The sequence below is a fragment of the Eulemur rufifrons genome, chromosome 7 (assembly GCF_041146395.1).
Source record: "Eulemur rufifrons isolate Redbay chromosome 7, OSU_ERuf_1, whole genome shotgun sequence".
Classification (NCBI taxonomy): Eukaryota; Metazoa; Chordata; class Mammalia; order Primates; family Lemuridae; genus Eulemur; species Eulemur rufifrons.
Genome location: NC_090989.1, coordinates 252,871,148 through 252,894,534, shown reverse-complemented (window position 1 = coordinate 252,894,534; position 23,387 = coordinate 252,871,148). Strand labels below are relative to the sequence as shown.

The following is a 23,387-nucleotide window of genomic DNA, read 5'->3' as shown; positions in this document are numbered from 1 at the left end:
TAATATTTTGAAATTAAAAAAAAAATTTTTTTAAATAAAAAGAAAGTTGGGCCTAGGGAGTGTCATGGAGACCCTGAAAGGATCTGGCAGACCTAACTCCATGTGCTGGCCCTAGTACAGCTGGATTAATTGAGGCCCCAAGATGGGAAGGGGCTTGCTCAGCTCAGAGGTCACAGAGCTAGGGCTTGGACCCAGGGCTCTTTCTCCTTCCTCTGCCCTCTGGCTACAAAGGAGAGCTGGAAATCTGGTCTGTCCTCTGCTCTTGTGGCATTGTGGGACTTGTCATCTTCAAGATATCCATTTAAAGGCCCGAAACATTGGCTCATGCCTGTAATCCTAGCACTCTGGGAAGCTGAGGCAGGAGGATCGCTTGAGGTCAGGAGTTTGAGACCAGCCTGAGCAAGAGCGAGACCCCATCTCTACTAAAAATAGAAAAATTAGCCAGGCATGGTGGCGCATGCCTGTAGTCCCAGCTACTGGGGAGGCTGAGGCAGGAGGATTACTTGAGCCCAGGAATTTGAGGTTGCTGTGAGCTAGGCTGATGACACGGCACTCTAGCCCAGGCAAGAGAGCAGGACTCTGTCTCAAAAAAAAAAAAGGTGAACGAAATCCATTAAAGAAGTGAGATTAGCACCCACCTGCTCAGCCAGCTTCGCTGTCTGGCTTCAGCCCTGGAAAGCTCCCTTGGCCCAGCTTTGTCCTTAATCCAGCCAACTGTGGAAACAAACTCCAGCCTGCAGAGGCTGGCTGCATGCCCAGTTCCACTACCTGGTTATGTATGTGTATGTTAAGGCTGCAGGGTGTCCCTAGGAGCCACCAGGAAGTTCATTGACTGGCAGCTTGCCAGGTGTGGCCAGAAAAGGACCTCAGCCAGGTCTCTTCACGCCACCCGTCCTCAGCTTCCTGCCAGGCTCAGCACTTTCTGTTCATGGTGACACCCTACAGGAGGAGACGGTAATATTCTAATCTTTGGGGACCATCAGTTGATCTATCGGTTTGTTGGAGAGCCCTGAACAAAATGAGAGGCATGTTTTAAAAATACACAGATTTGGCCCGGAACTAGAAAGCTCAGGATCAGTCTCTCAGTAGCTTCTCTTGTGTCTCTCTAGCAGGTTTCTCACTTCTGGGTGTTTCCTGCTCACAACTTGGCTCACATACAGCTTTGCTTTGCCAGGGCCCTAATTCGAATTCATGGCATCCTTATTTTTTCAGTTTCACTGGTAAATTAATTCTCTCCACATTTCTTAGCTCGAATTCCCAGCCCGTGGCCAGCCTGGGGATTGGCTGCCATGGGGTCAGGCATCCATTCTGGTCCAGTCAGCCATGTGCTGGTGGGTCACATGGTTCAAAGCTTGTGACCTACAGTCACAGACGGTGTAAGCAGCACAGTCCACGGGCTTGGGGTTGGAGGTCTTTCTGGGGCTTGAGTTTCCAAGACTGGGATTCCGAGTCGTGGATTGTCTCAGCCCCAACTAAGAATCGGGCATGAATCACTTTGGAGGAGATATTACACAAAGAAAAAGTTTATTGTCTTATTAGTCAATATCCCTGGATGAAGTGAGGGGAACCATGTGAGGCTGTTCACAGTGTGACAAAGGCCTCGAGGACGCCGCTGCAAAGAGTGACCTGCTCACACTCCTGTCGTGGGGCCAGCAGACCCTCACTCCCACCCCTGCTGTCTGGACAGATGAGGCTGCCATGGTTTCAGGGACACTAGCCTTGGCATCTGGGTTGGTCCCTCCCATATGAACCTTGTGAAATTGCTATTCAGAGGAACCACGTATAGTTTGAGGCAAAACACAGAACCAAATTAGCGTTTCTAAGCCCCCTGCCTGGGACATCTCCCTGGAACATTTGGGCTTGTCACACATTCCGGGAGGGAGCAGCAGCACAGCTGCAGCCACAGCTGCCAGGAACAGGCCCGGCTCCCGCCCTGCCTGGGGGAGGGCAGAGCTGGAGGCCTTCCTCTAGGGGCTTGGAGTGAGCTCACCCTCACCCGCACTCTCTGACTTCATCCTGAAGCTGCCTGGCCAAGAGCCCAGGCAGTGTGAGGGTCTCTCTCCCACAGCAGGCCTGGGCCACCTAGCAGAGGTGGGGGAGGGGGGCTTCGGGCCCAGCCCAACTCCCCAGAAAGCAGGGGTAGCATATTGAGCTCTGAAACGCCCCGAAAAGTTTAATAAAAAGTGGGAGGAGTGGGGTGGGGGGAGAGAGGTGGTGGTAGTAGTGGCATTTTGCTATTTAAAGGTAGAAAAATGCAAGGAAGTAAAGCTTTTCTCTCCGTTTGTTCTTTGGCAATCCCATTAGGCATGCAGGATAAAGTCACATTTTACAACTGAAGAATCTCAATGATTCTGTAAAATGGAGCCCTGCCTGCCACATGTTTCTAGTGGAGGCTGCTTTATATTTCTGTGTTTAAAGCTGTATTTTACGTCACATTTAAATGAGGGTTTAATACTCTTAAATATCTACCAAAAGTAGATTACAATGCATGAAGATCACATAAAATGAACTTCACTTCTCAGCATCACAGATAACAAATATTTGGAATACAGAAAGTCCAGGGATGGATGTTAGAAGTAAAAAAAGGTACAAAAGAAGTTTGCTTAAAAACACCAAATTTTAAAAAATTGACTTCTCCCCAAAATCCAAACAATTGTGGTCTGGGTAACCATCAGAGTAAATGCTTCCTGTGCTCGTCCCTTTAATACGAACGAGCTCCCGCAGAACTGTATGTCCAAGTGTGTGTACAGGAGATGCTCATGCACACCACACACACAAGCACATACATCCACAGGGACAGACACGCAGCTGGGTTTCGGTTGTTCTAGGCACTTCGTATCCACATTCCTAAGTCTGCCACCTTCCCATACACTGGACAAGTTACTTCTTTGGAGGCAAGACATTTTCTTCGAAGAAGCCCTGGTTGACAACATTCCCTGCTGGGAAGTATCTGGCCACCACAAAGGAGGACCCGTCACTTGCAGATGCTTTCCCCACTCCCATCTTCTTTGTGTTCTTCCATACCATGGCCGTGAAGTGTCCTGTAGGGGAACAGGCAGAGGGACAGGGAAACAGGTGGGTTAGCAGAGCCTGATTCTCGAACCCCTGCACCACTTTGCCAGGCTTAGGGCAGTGTGATTTTTACAGACACCAATCCCAGGAAGGAGTGACAAAACACACCACTTGGGTGACTTCTAAAGCAGGCCCTTTCAATCAACCACACAGACCTTACCCACCTCACCACTTTCCGAGGGTCTCCCAGAGATCGTGACAAAACCCAGTGACCCCAACAATTAGGATGCCATTCCACCTGGCACCTGCCTCCAACCCTGTCCCCAGACTGCACTCTTCAAGGTCCCAAACAACCTGTGTGCTGCTCTCCAGTGGCTCCTTTTTGTCTTCATCTTTGACACCTCAGGAACATTTGCTACAGTCTACGCCTCCCCTCTTTTGGTTTCCATGATGCCACAGTTTCTTGGTCTTTCTCCTGTCTCACTGCCACCTCCTTCTCCTCCTCTACCTCCCCGGTAAATGCTGAAGGACCTACATTTCCCAGGCTCCATCCTGGGCTCTCTTTTCTTTTCTCTCTGCATTCTTCAGATGATTTCATCTTTCACTGGTTCCCAAATTTATTTCTTCAGCTTAAATCTCTGCTCTGTGTTCCAGACACAACTACTCACCGGACATTTCCACTTGTCTGACTCACAGGCACCTCAGCTCTAACCTATCCAATCTCACTCTCGATTTTGGTCCCCCCACCAGATTCACTCCCCTCCCAGCCCTCCCCTTTCCATCAGTGGCATCTCCGTGCACACCGCTAGGGGTGAATCTGCACTCCTCTCTCCCTCATTCAGTCCTGAACAATCCAACTCTAAAACACATCTTGAGTCATCCACTCCAAAACCTTGGTCCCAACCACAAATGTTTCTCACTTGGACCACTGCAGTGGCCTCCTGACTGGTTCTGTGGAACCCACCTTGGCCCCTCCAATCCCTTTTCCACTTATGTACTCAGAATGATCATTTTAAGACACAAATCACATGTTTACTTCTCTGCTTAAAAATCCTTCGCTCACTTCCAAGTGCACCTAGAGTGAAAGTGAAGGCTTTGGCCCAGTGGCCTCCTCTCCATTCCTTGAACACACCATGGGTTATTTCCCACCATGGAACCCTTGCACACACTGGCCACTGTGTGGGACACTCCTGATGACCAATAGCTTCTTGTCCCTTGGGTCTCAGCCCATATGTCACTTGTTCAAAGAAGGCTTTTGCAATCGCCCTTTTATTTACTGAACACCTCCCTCCCAAGACATTCTTACCACACCCTGTCTTTTCCCTTCAGGGCATTCTTACTATTTGCAATGATAAATTTGTTTGATTACTTGATTATTGTTTGGCTCCTGCACCTGACTAAGAGTCCCAAGGAGGCAGAGACCAAGTTTGTTTTATTCAAAATACACCCAGTGCCTTGGCTAGCCTGGCACATGAAAAGTGTAAAATAAATTTTTGTTGCATGGATGAATGGAATACATGAATAAAAGTCATATGGAAGAACCATCTTGGACTCAAGCTCTCCTTGCACTGGAAGTTCAGGCCTTCTATGTTTTGAGCTCTTTGAGACCTTGACAAGTTCCAGCCTCGTTTAAGTCCCTCTGCTCTAAGCCAAAAAGCCCAGTTCCTTTCCAAGCTGTTGCTCCAGCCTCCAGACACTTTTGTGGCTTGTGAAGCTTCTTGGCACCAGCGTCCCACTTCTCAGGCTGCCTTCCCTCGCTGGTCTTTTTAAACTACTAACATAGCTTAGCTGACAACTCTCCTCCCATTTGGGGGTCAAAGAGTTGATGCTGTAATTGCATTCTTTGCTCGATGATCATAAATTCTCATCTCCTGGGAGTAGATGTTGTACACTCATCCCTCCCATCTTCATCGTTTAGCTCTGGCAGACATCAATGGGACATTCACTTCCATGTCACAGGATGGCATTCATTTGCTAAAGCAACCCCGAAGAGATTATGTTTCCTCCTAAATATCTGGCTTGCAATTGGGCAAGCTATGTGAGGGCAGACACCACAACTGTTTTAGTGACCACCATATCCCCAGTGTTCAGCACTCAGCTTGGGACACAGTAGATGCTCAATAAATATTTGGTGAATAAGGAAGAGACAGAGGGAAGGAGGAAGGAGGAAAAGCATGATCAGAGCAGGTAAGCATCCCATAGGGTGGTTGAGAAAGATAGAGGGCAACCACCTCACACACATTAGGATGGCTATAAAAAACAAAAAGAAAAATTAAAGAAAAAAACAAGTTTTGGCGAGGATGTGGAGAAATTGGAACTCTTGCACATTGCTGATAGAAATGTGAAATGGTGCACCTGCTGTGGAAGATAGTTCCTCAAAAAAATTAAACATAGAGTTACCATATGATTCAGCCTCCAGGTATATACCCAAAAGTGCTGCAAGCAGGATTCTGATCTTTATACACCCATGTTCACAGCAGAGAAGCTAAACAACTGGCCCAAAGTCATACGACCCAAATGTCCATTGACAAATGGATAAACAAAATGTAGTGTGTGTGTGTACACACAATGGATTATTCGACAGCTTTAAAAGGGAATTCTTATATATGCTATCATATGGAGAAACCTTGAAAATGTTATGCTAAGTGAAATAAGCCAGACACAAATGGAAAAATATTGTATGACTCCATTTATATGAGGCACCTGGTCAAAACTGACAGTAGAAGTGGTTACCAGGGGCTGGGGTTGGAGGTGGAGGAGGGAGGGATGGGAAGCTATTGTTTAAGGGTCCAGAGTTTCAATCTGTAAAGATGAAAAAGTTCTGGAAATAGATGGTGGTCATGATTGCACAACAGTGTGGATGTATTTAATGCCACTGAACTATATACTTAAAAATGGTTAATGGTGTAAATTCTATGTTAATGTAGGTTCTATTACAAAATTGAACAGAGGGAGAAAGAGAGACAGACAGACAGACAGATACTGGTGTCCACACTCTTCTCATCCTTCAGGAAACAGAGAAAGTTGGTACTTCCCATTGCATCTTGCATATGGTAAGCACTAAAAAAATGGTTTATTAATTAAATTCCGTTTTTTCCCCTCAGTTGAACTACATTTTTATAATTTTTAAATTTAGGTATAATTTATTTCTTTGTCTATATCCACAAAGGATTTGAGGTTACTAAATTCTTTAGGAAAATAACCAAATTTAGGCCGGGCGTGGTGGCTCACGCCTGTAATCCTAGCACTCTGGGAGGCCGAGGTGGGTGGATCACTCGAGGTCAGGAGTTCGAGACCAGCCTCAGCAAGAGTGAGACCCTGTCTCTACTAAAAAAAAATAGAAATAAATTAGCAGACCAACTAAAAATATATAGACAAATTAGCCGGGCATGGTGGCTCATGCCTGTAGTCCCAGCTACTTGGAAGGCTGAGGCAGAAGGATCGCTTAAGCCCAGGAGTTTGAGGTTGCTGTGAGCTAGGCTGATGCCACGGCACTCTAACTGGGCAACAGAGTGAGATTCTGTCTCAAAAAAAAAAAAACAACAAAACCCAAATTTAAACACTAATCCATATAGTTAATATGATAGAATTGAAGCAAGAATTCAAACAAATCCTAAGTACAATTGTGCATCTTTATCACTTACCTTTAAATTTGTATTAACTGCTACTTCATAAACTCTGGTTTTATGTTCAGAATAGAAGAGAAACCCTTCTTGCCAATTTGTTCAAAATAGTATAAGAACACCCTTGGTCTTTTGTTTGTTTGTTTGTTTCTTTCTTTCTTTCAAATCTACCCTTGGTTCTTATACTTTTGAGTCACAGCTCCAGGCTCCCAGCAGCTTTGCCAAGTGTCACTGCTTCTATGAGGCCGTCTGCTCACTCAGCCTCAAGCCCTTTCTCACACAAGCCTCTCTCAAGGGATCACATGCTTTGGCCTTTGACCCACCCCCTCTCTCTGTCTCCCAGAAAAGGAAGAAGCTGCCATTTATCCACTGGTTGCCAAGCAAATTACAGGCACAAAGTGCACATCAGCAGCCCAAATGCCCGTGGCAGCTTTTTCCAAACAGATGAGGCTGAGCAATCTTTCCTCTTACTGGGGAGGTTTCTGTCTGCACAGAGATAATTAAGTTATGGGTATGCAGAGATTAATTAAAGGACACAACTTCCTTAGCAACCATCAGATACACACTGGTTTCTAACTCTACTTACAAAGGTTCCTTTTTCTTTCTCTTTTTCCTCAAGGGATCACATCCTCTTTCCTGCTATGGACTCAAAATTTCTAGAATATACCTTTGAAAAACATATTAAATAAGTTACAGCGTATCCTTGCAAGGGAATAATGGGCAACAGCAAGACAGAATGAGCGAGCTCTTTTTGTACTGATATGGAACAATCTCTGACAAGTGTAAAACAGACCATATACTGTGACACCAGAGTGTGAAAAAGGCGGAAAGAGAACACGGATTCACAAATGCTGGCAAAAGCTCAGAATAACTCCAGGATGATACACAGGCAACTGGTATCTCTGGTTGCCTCTTGGGAGGGAAAGTGCTGGAGGTCAGGGCTGGAAGGAAAACCTTCTGGCTTATATCAGTTTTCATATCATGTAAACATACTATTCATTCAGAATAAGTAAACAAACCTACCTATTTAAACAGAATATATCAAAGTAATTATAAGAAATCATTTCTCTCCATTCAGCACATAGTTGAGGACAGTGGTCATCACAAGATGCTGGCCTGGGTGGGGACGGGGGCGGGGATGGATTACAGGATATTTCAAAAGCCCTGTCACCTACAACATGGACTCAGGTCAGGGAATCCCTGAAAAATGGTGCAGCAAGAAGAAGGCGGGCACAGGGTCTGGGGGAGGCTGAGGCAGGGTGGGCCTGAGGATCTTTAAGGGTCTTGCAAGCCCCAATTATGACACCACCCAGAGCCCAACTCCTGTCTTAGGATCAGGCTTAGTCTGTCCCAGGCATTTCCCGCTGGCACAGGGGCTGCCTGCCCCTGGGGTTTTCCTCTTTAGGATCGTGGGATGTGGGGTGAGGGGTGAAACAGGCAGTCAGTGATCATGAAAACCTGAGCCCCATTCTCAGCTGCTGACTCTTTTGAGATTCCCACCTTGGAGCAGAGGCCATGGAAAAAGCATCAGAACAGGGGCAGAAGGCACGAGAAAAGCCTGTTGTCTTTTGTAGGCCTCAGTTTCCCTCTCTGCAAAATGGGTAGAATAAAGCTCTACTTTCAAGTGGTGTTATGAGGCTTACATGGTGGTGGATGTGGAGGCCCTTTAGAACTATCCTGTGCTGTGCACACACACGAACAGCACTAACAACTCGCTCTGACACAGGTCCGATTGCTCAAGAATCTTGCTCACGGCTAAAGCAAATCCAGAAGCTAAGAAATAAAACGCCTTCTGGAGACTGATCTTTACTAACAGAAGACAGGTTCTGCCTACACATCCTCACTCACTGGTAGGAGGCTGTTACTGCTGCCGCCCCCGAATATCTCGGCCCTGAGCCAGCAGTTCTCACTGACAGCAGCCTCCCTGGCCTGGGGCCCGCAGGAGTTAGCTGAGAGGAAAGAAGCCTCAGCAGATGCCTCTACCTCTGCCCAGAGTCCTACCACATGGTTGCGGTTGCGAGAACCCCTGCTCCAAACGGCTGGGCAACAAACGACAGGAAACGGTGACTGGCTCTGAGAACGTGTCACTTCCTGCCTCTGAAGCAACCTCCAGAGGGTGGAAGGTCACAGGGGGCTCCTGTGGGTGGGACAGGGGTGGGGTGGGCACAGAACCCCCTTTTCAGTTTCCCTAGTGCCTTCTGGTCAGAGAAACTCACACCCCCTTTCACACCAGCCTGGGCCCCAGGTGGAGTCCGAATCGGTTCTGAGGAAAGACAAGGGCCCGGTGAGGCCTAGGGCACAGGGTCAGCTAAGTGGTCCCGTTTCTTACCATCGAGGAGGCCTAGAGAAAGGCATGGGCCCCATGGAAGGCTCCTCCCTGCTCTGAACCACCAGCCTGATAATGTCCCTTAGAGGCCACCACCTTGTCCCTCTCCCTTGGGGACAGGGAAGGATGGGAACTGACCCAAGTTCATACAACAAATAGTGCCCGAGCTGAGACTAGATCCAGCGTTTCTGCATCCCAAGCTCACCTGAACCACAAACTAGGGTGAAAGGGGAAGGGAAAATGCCGGGGAGGCGGAGGGTGGGGAGCGCCGTGGGGAGGGGGCCAGGTGTGGAAGAGGCCCCTCCCTGACGCCCCCAGGGAGCCCTGGCAGTTTAATCAGGAGAGCACCGCTGCACAGGGGGTAGAAGCGTTCAGGCTGCTGGGAGGAGGAAGAGTTGGAGGAAACAGGGTGACCAGCTAAAGGTGCTGAGGCACCGACACAGGAGTGGAGCTCTAAGCGGCTTTTAAAATCCAGTCTCCTGTGATCCAGTCCATGAAGCGCGGGGCCCTGAGCTGCTGGGGCAGGGCTCAGGGCTGGGGCGCTCTCAGGTGGAGGGGTGCATGGGGGTGGTTGGGAAGGTGCTGGGGAAAGGAGAGCTTTGCCCTTTGGGCAAGGTCAAGCCAGAGAAATATGGAAGAGGTAGAACTTCCCAGGGCTGGCTGCTGGTGAGACCCCGTCACTCACCAGTCCCCGAGGTGAAGCCAGGCTGCTGGAAGTTGTAGTTCTTGATCTCGCTGTACCATCTATCAGCCACCTCCTTTCCTGTATGGAAACGACATTGTTCTAAAACTCAGCAACAAAATCCACCCACTCCCTATTCCCTGCATCTTCTCCCATCAACCCCAAACCACCCATCCTGCAATTAGACGTCTGATAAAGCACCAAAGAGCTGAAACACCTTGGGTGCTCCTTGCAGACACCTAGGACTCCTGCCCGCAAGCTGTCCAGGCTGAGAGTGGGCCTTCTTGGGGGTTGGGAAGAGCCTGGCCTGGGTCAGGGAACCTGCATCTGCGTCTCCCCCAACCCCCACCACTGACTCGCGGTGTAGTCCTGGGCAAGGCCTTCCCCTCTCTGGGCCTCTGTACAACAAAAAGGTCGAATGTAATGTACTTCAAGGGTCTTCTAATGACGCTCGGAGTTTCTGGGAGACTCTGCGCTCATCCCACCCCATGTGTGGCTCCTCAAACGGCACAGAGTAAAAGACAATTGGGCCGGCAAGCCAAGGGTCTCCACTGCAGGCAGGAGGGCCCTGGCCTGGAGCGTCCACTGGCCACAGGTGGTGATATGAGACGGCAGTACCCTGGAAGCTGCTGATCTCAGAGCCAGTGCCGGGAGCCTTGGACTTCAGGGCAGTCAGTCTCAAAACTTAACATGTGCATGAATCACCTGGGGATCTTGTCAAAATGCAGATTCTCATCTCAGTAGGTCTAGGGAGGGACCTGTGGTTCTGCCTCTCTGTCCCCAGGTGCTGCTGCTGAGCCATGGTCTACACACATTACCCTCACCCGGAGAGCGTTTAAAACCCACTAGTGCCTGGGTCCTTCCTCAGACTGACTGCGCCAGTATCCCTGGAGGACAGATCCAGGCACTGGCTTTTTTTTTCAAGACTCCATAAAAGATTCCAATGTGTGGTCAGAGTAGGGAACCACGGCCTTAGAGATCACCTACCCAACCCCCTGTCCGTAGAGGCCACACAGGGTAGTGTCTTGCTCAAGGCTCCTCAGGGAGCCAGCGCAAGGCCGGGATGAACCCTGCCTTCCGACTGCCCACTTTCCCATCCCGTGCCCTTCTCCCGGGCCAGCAAGGGCCACCACCTGGGCCTGGGGAGGGAGTCACAGCCCACACCTCTTTCAGAGTGGGCACCGTGGGCCGCGCTGTGCAGGGAGCCCTCGCTCAGGCTGTGCTGGGGAAGCCGGGAGGACTCAGGGGGCTTCCCCTGGGAGCTCCCAGGAACGTGAGGTCAGGGAGGGAGTGAGTCATCCCCCGGCTGGGGTTTGGAGGAAGCTTCAGAGATCCAGATAGCTCTCTCCAATGCTCTTCCTAAAAAGCCACTTCAGGGCCTTTGGAGCCAGGAAGCTCAAGAATGTGTAGTCAGTGTGGTGGGATCATTCCAGACTCAGACCTTCGATGGAGGAATTGTCTTTTCCATTATTTCTTGTTTTTTCAAAAATGGAAAAGGCTCTATTGCTTTTCTCCAGGTACAAAAGCAATACATTAACACTTAAAAAAATTAGAAAAAGGTAAAGAAAGTAAAATTTCTTGGTAGCTGGGGACGCTTTGGTGCCCACAGCATCAGGCTGAGACTTAGGACAGACTCAGTCTGTCTCCCCTACCCCCACTCCTCGGCCTGGGAGCTCCTCCGTAAGGGGGGGGTGGGGGCGGTCAGTCTGACTCATCTCTGTGTCCCTGGCACCCAGCACAGGCCTGGCCCTGAGCCGGCCACCAGAGACCTTGTGGTGAACTGAAGTCAGCCTGGGAGCAGATTCGGAGTTCCGGGTTTCCTTTCCCTTTCTGGACTTGTGGCCACACCATGGCTAAACTATGGAGGGCGCTGGGGCAAGGAAGGGTGTGAGGAGACCCTGTCCTAGGTCCAGCTCCGGTGGAGAGGAGGGGAGCCAAGAAAGCGACCCACCTGTTTGATCGTAGGATGCCCATGCAAGGTTCTCCCCACACTGGCCGCGGCTGGACTCTGGGCTGTGCTTGAGGATCCTCGTGCTGGCCAGGGCCTCAGAATACCTGCCGGGGTCCACAGGGCTTCCTCAGGGTGGGCACAGCCCTGAGAACCCCCCAAAGTATGAGCCCAAGCTAGTGTGGCTGAGCTTCCTTCCCTGCCCGGGGCGCACAGATGAGGTAGAGGAGCAGCACACCCGCGTGCTTCTGAGCCTCCCAACAGCCCCCTTTTACAGAGGGGCAAACTGAGGCTCAGAGGAACAAAGGGACCTGCCTAAGTGAGTGGTACAGTGGTTATTCAAGCTTGGCTGTACCTGACCCCAAAACCCATGTCCCTCCAATCACCCTGGACTCCTCCAAGACTGCAGCAGCAGCAGCACCATGGAGGGCCCGAGCCACCCGAGTGTGCTGGGGACACTCACTGCTGAGCCTCCTGGTTGAGCTTCTTGCAGAGCTTCAGTGGGGGGACACCGTGCTGCTGTCGGTACTCATTGTGGGCCTTCAGGACCTCGTTATGAAATTGTTTGGAAGCTGGAATGATTGCAAGACAGAGAATGGCCCAGTGCAGGGAAAGATCCACCAAAGTATAACGGCTTCAGAGCAACACCACTCAAACCCCAGCCACATGCTGGGCTGCTGCTCCCTTCTGACACCTGGCACTCCCTCCAAGTGGCCCCGCTCCACTCTGCTGCTCGTCCTGTCTCCACCCAGCACCAGCCTCCATATCTCTGCATGCCTAACCCCGTGGATTACGTGGGCCCTTATGGGCCATATTAGGGATTTGGGTCTCTATCCAAGGCAACGCAAGCCCTGAATGGGAGCAGGGGAGTGAGCTGCTCAGATTTGTGTTTCTGGAGGTGCACAGCAGGTTTGGGGGCCTGGACAGCCGGCAACAGGACTTCGGCAAGAACCCATGGTGGGCGGTGGGGACTGGAAAGGGCTAGAGTTGGGGGTCCAGAAAGAAGCAGCTGGCTGCGGAGGAGGGTGCCCACCCTGGAGGGTGAAACCAAGGAGACAGAGGGACAGATGACAAAGAGGAAAGGGCAGCAATGGGGAAGTGGAGTGACATGGTTAATTTTTGGTATCACTTTGACTGGAATCAGGAAGACCTAGGGAACTGCTAAAGCATGATTTTGGGGTGTGTCTGTGCAAGTGTTTCTAGAGGAGATTGCCATGGACTAGGTGGGGAAGGTCTGTCCTCAATGTGGCAGGCACCATCCTATCGGACAACCTAAGGGCCCAGGCAGAAACCTGCCATGGGGCAGAGCCACCGCAGGGTTCCCACTGGGGAAATACACAGTGGAGCTGTAGAAGTGGGGCCACTCCCAAGACCACAGAGCTGTAGAGCCACCAGCATACAGCACCACCCTGGGAAAGCCACAGACTCGAGATTCCAACCTGAGAGGGATGAAGTGTGGACTGAGTGCTACAAAGCTGCAGGGGTGAGGCTGCCTGAGGCGTTGGGGGCCCCACCCCCATCCCAGTGTGCCCAGAAGGTAGGACACAGAGTCAAAGGAGATTATTCCCCAGCCTTAAGATTTAATGCTTTCCCTGTTGGGCTTTGGACTTAGTTAGGACCAGTTAACCCTTTCTTCTCTCCTATTTCTCCCTTTTGGAATGGGAATGTCTATCCCATACCTATCCCACCAATGTATTAATATTTTGGAAATAGATAACTTGTTTTGACTTCACAGGCCCACAGCTAGAGGAATCAAGATGAATTGTGCCTTGAGTTTCATCCACATCCAATTTACAGGAGACTTTGGACTTTTGAGTTGGTACTGGAATGAGCTAAGACTTGGGACTATTAGGATGGAATTAATTTATTTTATGTGAGAAGGACGTGAGTTTTAGGGGGCCAGGGATGGAATGCTATGGTTAGAATGTCCCCTCTAAAACTGATGTTCAAATTTAATTGCCAGTTTAACAGTTTTGAGAGGTGGGACCTTGAAGAGGTGATTGGTCATGAGGGCTCTGCCCTAATGAATGGATTAATTCTGTTATTGAGGGAGTGGGCTCCTGATATAAGGAAGAGCTTGGCCTGATCTTCTCTCTCTGTCTTGCATGCTTGCTTGCCCTTCTGCCCTTCTACCATGTGATAATGCAGCATGAAGTCCTTGCCAGATGCTGGTGCCATGCTGTTGGACTTCCCAGTCTTCAGAACCATAAGCCAAATAAAATTCTGTTCCTTTTTTTTTTTTTTTTTTTTTTTGAGACAGAGTCTCACTCTGTTGCCCAGGCTAGAGTGAGTGCCGTGGCGTCAGCCTAGCTCACAGCAACCTCAAACTCCTGAGCTCAAGTGATCCTCCTGTCTCAGCCTCCCGAGTAGCTGGGACTACAGGCATGTGCCACCATGCCCGGCTAATTTTTTCTATATATATTTTTAGCTGTCCATATAATTTCTTTCTATTTTTAGTAGAGGTGGGGTCTCGCTCTTGCTCAGGCTGGTCTCGAACTCCTGAGCTCAAAGGATCCGCCCACCTTGGCCTCCCAGAGTGCTAGGATTACAGGCGTGAGCCACTGCGCCCGGCCTGTTCTTTATAAATTACACAATCTGTGGTATTCTATTATAGCAGCAAAAAACAGACTAAGACACAGAGTAAGGGAAGAGTGTAGAAAAGAAAGTGGTGGTGATAGGAGGGTGAATGTTGTGATCAGTGGGCCCAGTGCTGAAGGAAGGGAAGAGGTGGAGCCCATGCCCAATTGGGTCATGACTTCAGAAAGGGCAAGGTCAAGAAGGCTATGGTTAGGGAGAGAATAGGTGGGTGAAGCCAAGGGCAAGCAAGGTCAATAGTGAACAAATACCACACCAATTTGGATCTGAAATGGAACCCCAATGTCCTCCATTCATCCATACATCCGTCCACCCATCCATCCATTCAATATTTTCCATCCATCCATTTAAAATTCATCTAACATCACCCATTCCTCCAACATTCTCCACCCATCCACCCAATATCTTCTATCCATCCATCCATCCATCCATCCAATATCTTCCATCCATCCTCCATCTATCTATCCATTCAACATGCATCCAACATCATCCATCCAACTATCCTCCATCGATCTGTTCTCAAAGTGCCTTCCTTGTGCCAGGTCCCACTTTGCATCCTAGGGATCCAGAGACAAATCAGCCATATCCTGCCCTCAAAGAGCTCACACACAGAAGGGAGACAGCCCTGTAAACAGATACTAGGTGTGCGATAGGTGCCAAGATGCAGGTAAGCACAAGTTCAAGAGGAACTTGGAGAAGATCGATCTAGCATGGTCTGGGGGATCAGGAAGGAGGTGACCCCTGATTTGAGGCCCCAAAGATGTATGGACAGGAGCTAGCCAGGCTAAGATGGTGAAGGCACTGAGCACCAGCCTTAGGGACCTGGGAGTTCCCCTCTGTAGAAATGGAGGTGAGTTGGGTGCATTGTGGGTGAGGACCACAGAGGGCCCTTACATGGAGTTGGTCCCCCCTGGCCAGAAGCCTGTCTCATGAGGGCTGGCTGTGGGTAGTGGCAGGAAGGGTGTAAACCAGAGCATAAAGGAAGTGCCACACTCCTTCCTCTGTCCCAGATCACATATTCACCAGTGCCTTTCTTTTCCTCTGCTGCCTTTCACCCAAGGCTAGGAGATGATCCAACAGGGAGTCCTCGATCCTTCTCCCAAAGCAAGGCCCCCTGGGCCTTCAAATCAAATCCCATGAGACCTCTGAGGGGACATGAGATGAGGGGAAGAAGACCCAGGGCTTGGCCTAAGGGGGGTTGGGGCTATCTGCAGACCCAGGAGGTGGAGATAACTGCAGGTCACAACTGCACGGGTGGAGCTGTCCAAGGGCTTTCTGATAAAGAGGAAGTAGACTCTTAAATAAAGAGTAAGTGGACTCTGGGTCTCAGCAAGGCCGTCCAGTGAGATCCAGTCACAGTAATGTGTGGTGGGGGAGGGATGATGGGGGGGATGTCTGAATCCCAGGATTTGGGAGGTTTGGGTTGACAGGCAGAGATGGGGATACAAAATGATGACAAAGGCATGGAGGTGAAAACTGGTAATGGTGACTAGGCGTAAGGCAGAGGGTGGAGCTAAACCTGAAGTATCAGGTCTTTGTGGCCAAGAGGCAGAACAAGCCCTAGTTGATAGGAAACACAAAAGATTTCAGGTCTCCCGGGAGGAGGAGAAAAGGGAGAGGTGTTGTTTAATCATGGATATAGAGTTTCAGTTTTACGAGATGAGAAAGGTCTGGAGCTGTTTCACAACAGTGTGAGTATACATCATACTGCTGTACAGCACACTTAAAAATGGATTAAGATGGTACATTTCATGTCATGTGTTTTTTACTGCAATAAAAAAAAAAAGATTTCAGGTTTAGCATGTTAATGTGGTATTTGGGATAAGGAGTCACAGAGGCTTTTAAGGACTATTTCATGGGGAGATGGCAGGAGCCCGCTGGAGGCTGAGGACAGGTTAAGAAGGAGTCAGCAGGGTGGTATGGCCAACAGAAACCCACAGGCCCCTGGGCCATGGGCTGCTTCCCCAGCCCGGGCCCTGCTCTGTGTGAGAGGCAGTGGTGATCTGAAGTGTATTCAGAGGCTGGAAATAGAGTCTTAGTGTTCGAGTGCTGGGTAAGCTCACCCTACAGAAGATTACACTCTGCAAGACACAGTGGAGGCCCCTGATGAATTCTGGGGCCCCAGAGGGAAAAGCTGGGGCCAATGGGTGGAAAGGGTAGGACGACAGATTAACTCAGCCTGAGAAAGACCTTCCTCCCGATCAAAGCTTTCTGAAGACTGAATGGGGCCACCTCATGTGGTAGTGAGCACTCTACCACTTGGGGAGTGCAAGCAGGCGAGCCCTCCCCAGCGGGATTCAGGCCCTGGGTCAGATGAGATCCTGTAAGGTCCCATCAGGGTCGGGGTGGGGGGAGGAGACAAGATGAACCGACCCAAGACTTGCAGGAGTTTCCTGAGCTTCTCTAAGGAGACAGCGTGACTGAAACGAGGGTATGTGAACAGGCAAGGGCACCGATGGGTACACACAGTCACAGTCAAGGTGAAGGAGGGTCCCCACCTGAATGGCAGGCTTGGCCAGGCCCATCCTAAAGTCCCTTCCAGTTCCCATGCCCCAGGTGGGCCGTGGTGGGTCTCGTGGGACACCATGGGAGATGCATGAGACTGAGTGGCATGTGCAGTGGTGACCGCGGATGCATGAGGGCAGGAAGGGCTGCCTGTAGGAGGTGTTTCTACATCAGGAAGCATGAGGTGAGCAGGCAAAGGGCACAGAAAGGGCCAGGGCAGAAGGAACTAAGCACATCCGGGAGCCCCCGAGGAGGAGGGGGAGGAGGGCAGTGAGTGGATAGCTAGGGGAAAGGGAGTTTAAAGGCAGCCTGAGTGTTGGGGTCAGTTTGCCCTGAACCCCCTGGTGCTGCAGGCCCCAAGTCTCCTCAGCAGACAGGGACAAATAAGGCTGCTAAAAACTAGGTCACTGCACTCCCAGAATGTGAGAAGTAAAGAGAAACAAAAGTGAAAGTTCCTGTGCCCAGAAGCTGAAGCCAGGCAGTGTCCTCAGCAGGGCCAGGGTCCTGGGCCAGGGTTCTCTGGAAGGGACAGCAGGCCTTTCTGGCAATCAGGAGTGGAGCCCGCTCTCCCCTCCAACCACACTTCGGGCAGCCCTGGGAGTCCCCTCCCTCTGTGGCCTCTGCCCAGGTGGTTCCCCGGCTCAGGGCCTCAGCCCCAGGGAGGCAAGTTATCAATAGTGACCACACCCAGCAAGAGGCACACCCCACTTCTGTAGAAAGACTGAAGAACACAGATAAACAATAGGCAAAAAGTCAAAGAAAAACCACCCATCCCCTGGCAGGCAGGCAAAGCCCTCACAGCCACCCTGCCATGGGGGAAGGGCATGGATTGTGCCCTCATTTTGTAGGAGGGTAAACTGAGGCTCAGAGAGGCCACACAGCCCCAGAGTGCCGGAATGAGGGAGAGGCAGGCCCACCCGTCCGTGCTTCTGCTTTCTTCTGCTAGCAGGCCATCTGCGCATCATCTTACTTCTCACCACCTTTTGGGGGAGCTTCCACTTCATTGGGAAACAGGCTTGAGAAGAGAAGGTACCTGCCCATTCCCCACAACTAGTCCGGGGGTGGGCCAATCACGGGGGAGACTGGATCCCAAGGCAAAGCCCCTGTCCTAACTCCCAACCCCAAAGCCCCAGGGTGAGAGACAAAGGGAATGACAGAGAAGACGTTGGGTAGCCCAGGAGGCCGAGGAGGAGGAAGACCAGGCGCCGTGGGGACAGCTGAAGAAAGCAGGGGAAAACAGAGATGTCAGATCTGAAGGGGGAGAACACGAGGAAAGAAGAGGAGAAAAGAACTAAGATTGCTCCAAAGCATCCACTGTGCCAAGCCCTTTACAGACCCGCCTGAGGGACCCCAGAGGCAAATCAGGGACTTTAGAGTAGAAGCTGGGGAGGGGCAGATTTGGGACTTCAAATAAATTAAAGGTCAGAGCTGTTGAAAGGTTGCAGGGGCTGCCTGGGCCTGGCTCCCCAGGGCTGAGGGGAGGGCTGGGCTGTTTGTGCTGGGGCGGAGGCTGCCCCGGCCCTGGAGGCTGTAAAGATTCTGAGGACTGCGCCCTGCCTCTTCCCTTCAGGCTTTTTACTGGGACACGCTCCTCCCTCAGCATCGTCTCCTCTCTGCGGCCTCCCTGAGCCCAGCCCAGCCTGACTCTTTCCTCCGCCCTTTCCAGACTCCCCAGGAAAGAGGCCCTTGGCAGTCAAGGGTGAGGGCAGGAGTTGTGAACAGTCCCCTCTTTCCCCACAGCAAGTGGCTGGAAAGCAACCTGCTCCCGCCTTTGGGACAAAGCTGGTTTTGCTTGTTTATCAGGAAAAAAGCATTAAAAAGTGACAGTTAAAAAAAAAAAAGGATAAGTTTCAGATGGGTAGCTCCTGTTCTTTTAAGCCTGGGTTCCAGGAATTTCAATAGGCAAATCTCAGCTCTGCCTTTTACTAGCTGTGTGATCTTGGGCAAGTTGCTTAAGCACTCTGTGCCTCAGTTTCCCATATATAAAATGAGGATAGCAGTATCTACCTCACAGGGTTGTTGTAAGGACTAAATGGATTAAGTCTATATAAATGCTTTAGAACTGTACTGGAACATAATGAACGCTTATTAAATGCCAGGTTATTATTATTATTATTGTTACCAGAAGCCCTCTGGTGTCTGGCTTTAGGAGAACCTGCTCCCATCCCTTCTTGGTCAGAGCCCTTCCCTGCCTCTAACTTGATCTTTGATGGCATCTTGCAGTATCTCTGAGCACGGACATTTGCTAAGTGAATGGGTGGGTGAACAAATGACCGAGGTTCTCACACCGGTACAGTGAAGGCACTTAGGGCAGGATCCCTCTCCTCTTCCCAGATGAGGAAATTGGGGTCTTTGGCGGGGGGAGGGGGGAGGCATGCGGATTGTCCGAGGTCACACAGTGAGTCCACATTAGAGCCAGATCTAAGAGCACCCCTCCCATCACCCCCTCCCTGGCCCAAATCTCCCACATTTTCCACTTTACGTACAGCTTCCTCTTTTCACAATGGCCAGAATGATGTCAATAAGGAGTTGCTCAATTGCTTACAGGAACAAGGAATCCCCCACCCCCCAGCATGAGCCTCCTCCAGACTGCCCCTGTCCCAAGCCAGTGGCTGTGATCAGAGGAGCCAGGGCTCCCCTCCTCAGGCCAGGGAGAGGCAGCCCATCCCCCAGCCCTGCCTGCCTGGAGGCAAGTCTCTGCCCCTTTGGGCCCCAGGTTCCCCATCTGTGTGTGAAGGAAGGATGACATCTGTGGTTTTCATAATGTCTTCAAAGCAGGGAAACCCTTCCTTCGAAGGAAATCTTCAACAGATGAAAATGGAACCACCGGGGCTGACCCGGCCCACACAGCCTCTCCCTGCAGACTCCTGAGGGCCCCACTCTGTAGAAAATCCCTGGGCTAGTTGGTCCCTAAAGGCCTTTCTGCTCTGATGGCATCTGGGGCTAACAGATGTGGGCTGAGGGACACTAACATTCTTAGAGATTATGAGAGGGTGTGTGGAGGTCCCCATGGGCAAGTGCGCAGTGTGGTGGAGAGGAAAGGGGAATTCAGAGAGCTGGGTTCGGTTCTGTTTGTTTGCTTACAGATCAGTGTGTGAGCTTGGGCAAGGGACTCAACCTCTATAAATCTATAAAATGAGTTGATAATAACTCTTTGCAGCACTGTTACAATGGTTAGTAACAGAAAATACCTAGCTCCCTGCCTGGCATGCAGTAGGAGTTTAATAATTGGTAATCACTATTGTAATACTAGGGAGAAGAGGCTTCCACTGAGCCCAAGGCCATTGCCTTTCTCTGCCACACCACACTTTCTGCACACTGAGGCCCAGAAGAGAGAACAAGGCTGGGACCTAGCAGTCTCCAAACACCAGGCCAAGCATCTTCTGGAATTTAAGCTGTGTCAGTGTGTGATGATTTTATAATAATGCCCATTACCCAGTAGGCTCTGGGGCATATCTGAGGTTAAAGATGAAAAAGAGACTGGCTCCTATGCACTGATAGGGAAACTGAGACCCCGAAGAGGCAGGGACTGATTCCTTATGACGGTCATCATGGAACCACATAGGCCCCTGTGTGGATAGACATCTGTGAGTACTACCTGCCCTGCAGGCACAGACAGCAGCCCCAGGCTGGTGGCTTGGAACTTCAAGGTTGGGTTTGTGCTGAAGGCCCATTGGGCACACCGGTCACCCAGAAAAGTCACCTTTCACTAGGGACCCTTAGGAGAGCCAGGCACTATTCCTGGGACTCTCAGTCTTATGGAAGGAGACAAAAGAAGTATATGTGGTTATGAAGGAGATAGGCCTGGGTTGGATTCTGGAAGGTGCCTGGGTGTGTATGTCAGGGTGGGAGGGTGGGGGTGGCACCTGACTCAACCAGCTCTAAGCTGGCTTCCTACCACCGGCCCCCTCCTCTCTTCTGAGGGAGAAGTCATCCTCCTCTGAAACCTGCCCAAGGCTGCACCTCCCGGCCTGGGAGATATCACTGACATATTACATGCCTCTGACCCTTCCCTCTACTTCACAATAAGTTGTTACTAAGTCTGCTCAAGGCCACCATCTCACAAATCCATGCCACCATCTCACAAATCCATGCCCTCCTCCTCTCCAGCCCCTACCTCTGCCCTAGATGCCTCTGTCATCTCGTTTGTGTAACTGCAATGGTCCCTCCATCCTCCACCTCCACCCTGGCACAGCTCTGGTCCTGCTGCTTTTGGTTTGGTGCCTTTCAATGGCACCCCAGTTCCCATAAAATAAAGTCCAAATTCTTAAGCCCTCTAGGATTTGACCACCACCTTCAGTGGTTCCCATGCAGTGGTGATCTCTCCCTCACTTGGGCTCCCACCACCCTTCACCTGCACCTGTCTTGTGGCTTGGATCACTTCCCACCCCATGCTGGAGCCAGGTGGTACCTGTTCATCCCCCTAATCAGCTTTATTTATTCATTTCACAATCCACATGAACACTCTTGAGGACAGGGGCCATGCACTTCGTTGCACTGTGTCCACGGCCGGGGTGGAATGGGGGAAGAAGGGAGGGATGAAGAGATAGAAGAGTGGGCACACAGCTTAATATCAGTAGTTCTGAAAAACTGTGTCTTAGGGAAGAAGCCAGAAACAACTGATTAAGATGTAGCTGAATAGAATTTGTGGGTTTTCTCCTAAATCGACAGAGAAAGGAGTTGATTTCCCAAGTAGATATCTCAAAATGCTCTCTCCCATCTGCCATACTTTGGCCCCATTTCCACCTATCATCCTGCTCTTTTAACTATATGACAACCCATTATGTCACCTTTCCATACCATGAAGGACCCTGTGGAACATATAGGCCACGCTCATTATACAGATGGGGAAACTGAGGAACAGAGAGGGAAGGGGCCTTGCTCAGTATCACACAGCAAGTGATTGGCACAGCCAGGGCTGAAAGCCAGACCTGCCTCTAGAGCCCGAGGTAAGGCTGGTTAGGTTAGGACCAATGCCAGAGAAAGCCACTTGTTCCCAATGCTGGCATCTCCTGAGTCTGGACCCTGGAGGACAGATCTAAGAAGGGACCTAGCCATACTCATCCGAGGCTGACAACCCTGATAAAGCAGATTTCTGAACTCTGTTCAATGGCTGTTCATCAACAGCCTCCTGTGAGGCAGGAACTATGCTGAGATCAACATGGCCCTAACTACCGGCAGTGAGGAGTCAGTGGGAAACAGGTCTATAGCTGAATACTTGTCCCAAGCCCACTACTGCAGGAAGAAGCAACAAAGAACACACTAGGTGGGGTGATCCCTCTGCAGGGGAATCTGGGATGGGCTCCCAGCCCAGGAGTTGAGCCTAGAAGGATAGGGTGGATTTTCAGGCTGGGTAGTGGGGGTGGAGAGTGCTGGGTAGGGGGAAGGTCCCAGGGGAAGGGACCAGTGTGCCAGCCTCAGGATAGCTGGAGAGTAGAGTGTAAGCAAGGGGTGGTGATCAACTCCTGGGGCCCTGAAGGGAGACTGAAGAGATAGATTGTCCTTCCACTCTGCAGACAATGGGGTGGAATGTGTTAGGGAGTGAAAGGAGGAGATCTGCATTTTAGAAAGTTCATCCGACAGCCACAGTTGTGAGGATGGACAGCAACAGGTCAGAGATAAAGCGGGAGCCAGAGTGAGCCCGGCACACGGGGAGCCCGGCACACAGGGAGCCTGGCACACGGGGAGCCTGGCACACGGGGAGCCTGGCACAGAGGGGGTGCTCGGGAGAGGAGAGACAACGAAAGAATGAAGAGGATGCTCAGAGTTGGCCCTAGGAGGGTTGAACGGGGCAGGCAGCTTTCCTGCGAGAGATGCTGTCACAGTTTGGTGGCTTTTTCCAACTCTAACTCTGTCCTGAAACAAAGCAAAAGCCACGCCTTGGCCGAACTCGGAGCGCTAATCCCATCAGCGCCTGGAAGCCCTCCCTGACGCAATCTCTGGCTCGCAGACAGGGGGACCCTCCCTCGGTCTCGCCTTCCCTCTCTCTCTCTCTCCCCGTGGCCTGACGGCCGTCCCGGCTTCCTGGCTGCCCCGGAAACTGCCCGCGCCGCGCCTCGGGACGCTTCGTCCGCGCGCCCCTCCATCCCGCACCCATGGGTCCCGCATCGCAGCCGGAGCCGCGTCCCGCGCTCTGGGGCGGCCGCCCCACTCCCCCGGGACCCAGCCGCGGCGGGGGACGGTGAGCGCGAGGGCTCGGGAGCCCGGGGCTCCGGGTCCATCCCCGCACCCGGGCGCGCCGGCCGGGCGGGCTCACCTGACTTGCCCATGGCCGGCTCCGCGCGCTGCTCGGCTCCCCGCGGCTGCGCTGCGCTGCGCTCCCGTCCGCCCCGCGCACTCGGCGAGCCCCGGAGGAGGCCGGGCGGCCGCAGCCCCTCCCCCGGCGCCGCCCGGCCCCGCCTTATAAGGCAGCGACAGCTGCAGGCGTAGGCGCCCGGGGCTACCCCGCGGGCCGCCCAGAGAGCTGGCCCCGCGGGAGGCGCTCCGGCACTGCCCTGGGCTCCCCAGGTGCGGACACGGAGCCCGGCTGCCCCCGGACTTCAGCCCCGAGCTGTCCCTCTCTAGACGCTTAGGGAAGCGCGCGCCTCCCACGGGGCTCCAGGTAACTCCTTAGCGGCAGGCGCGCTGCGGGCACTGCGGTGCTCACTGTCGCAGCACAGGGGACTTTCCAGCCGGTGCCGCCAGGGGACAGTAACT

The 23,387-nt window shown here is 51.7% G+C and overlaps 1 protein-coding gene across 1 annotated transcript; it reads right to left on the bottom strand.

Moving 5' to 3' along the window:
• Window positions 1-1,507: 1,507 nt before the first annotated feature.
• Window positions 1,508-23,007, bottom strand: GLIPR2 (GLI pathogenesis related 2). Its single transcript, XM_069474431.1, has 5 exons — window positions 22,948-23,007; window positions 12,055-12,163; window positions 11,595-11,698; window positions 9,647-9,724; window positions 1,508-3,041 (listed from the first exon to the last, which is right to left on the bottom strand). Exons 1-5 carry the CDS (start codon window positions 22,958-22,960, stop codon window positions 2,881-2,883), a joined length of 465 nt encoding a protein of 154 aa, XP_069330532.1. The 5' UTR covers window positions 22,961-23,007; the 3' UTR covers window positions 1,508-2,880.
• Window positions 23,008-23,387: the final 380 nt, after the last annotated feature.

Excerpts from the sequence above, each read along its gene's own strand:
- GLIPR2 (XM_069474431.1), bottom strand. Across the intron at positions 11,699-12,054 it reads CTCAACCAGGAGGCTCAGCA|GTATTCTGAGGCCCTGGCCA; the intron begins GTGAGTGTCCCC and ends GGACCCCGGCAG. Across the intron at positions 9,725-11,594 it reads GGCATCCTACGATCAAACAG|GAAAGGAGGTGGCTGATAGA; the intron begins GTGGGTCGCTTT and ends GTTTCCATACAG.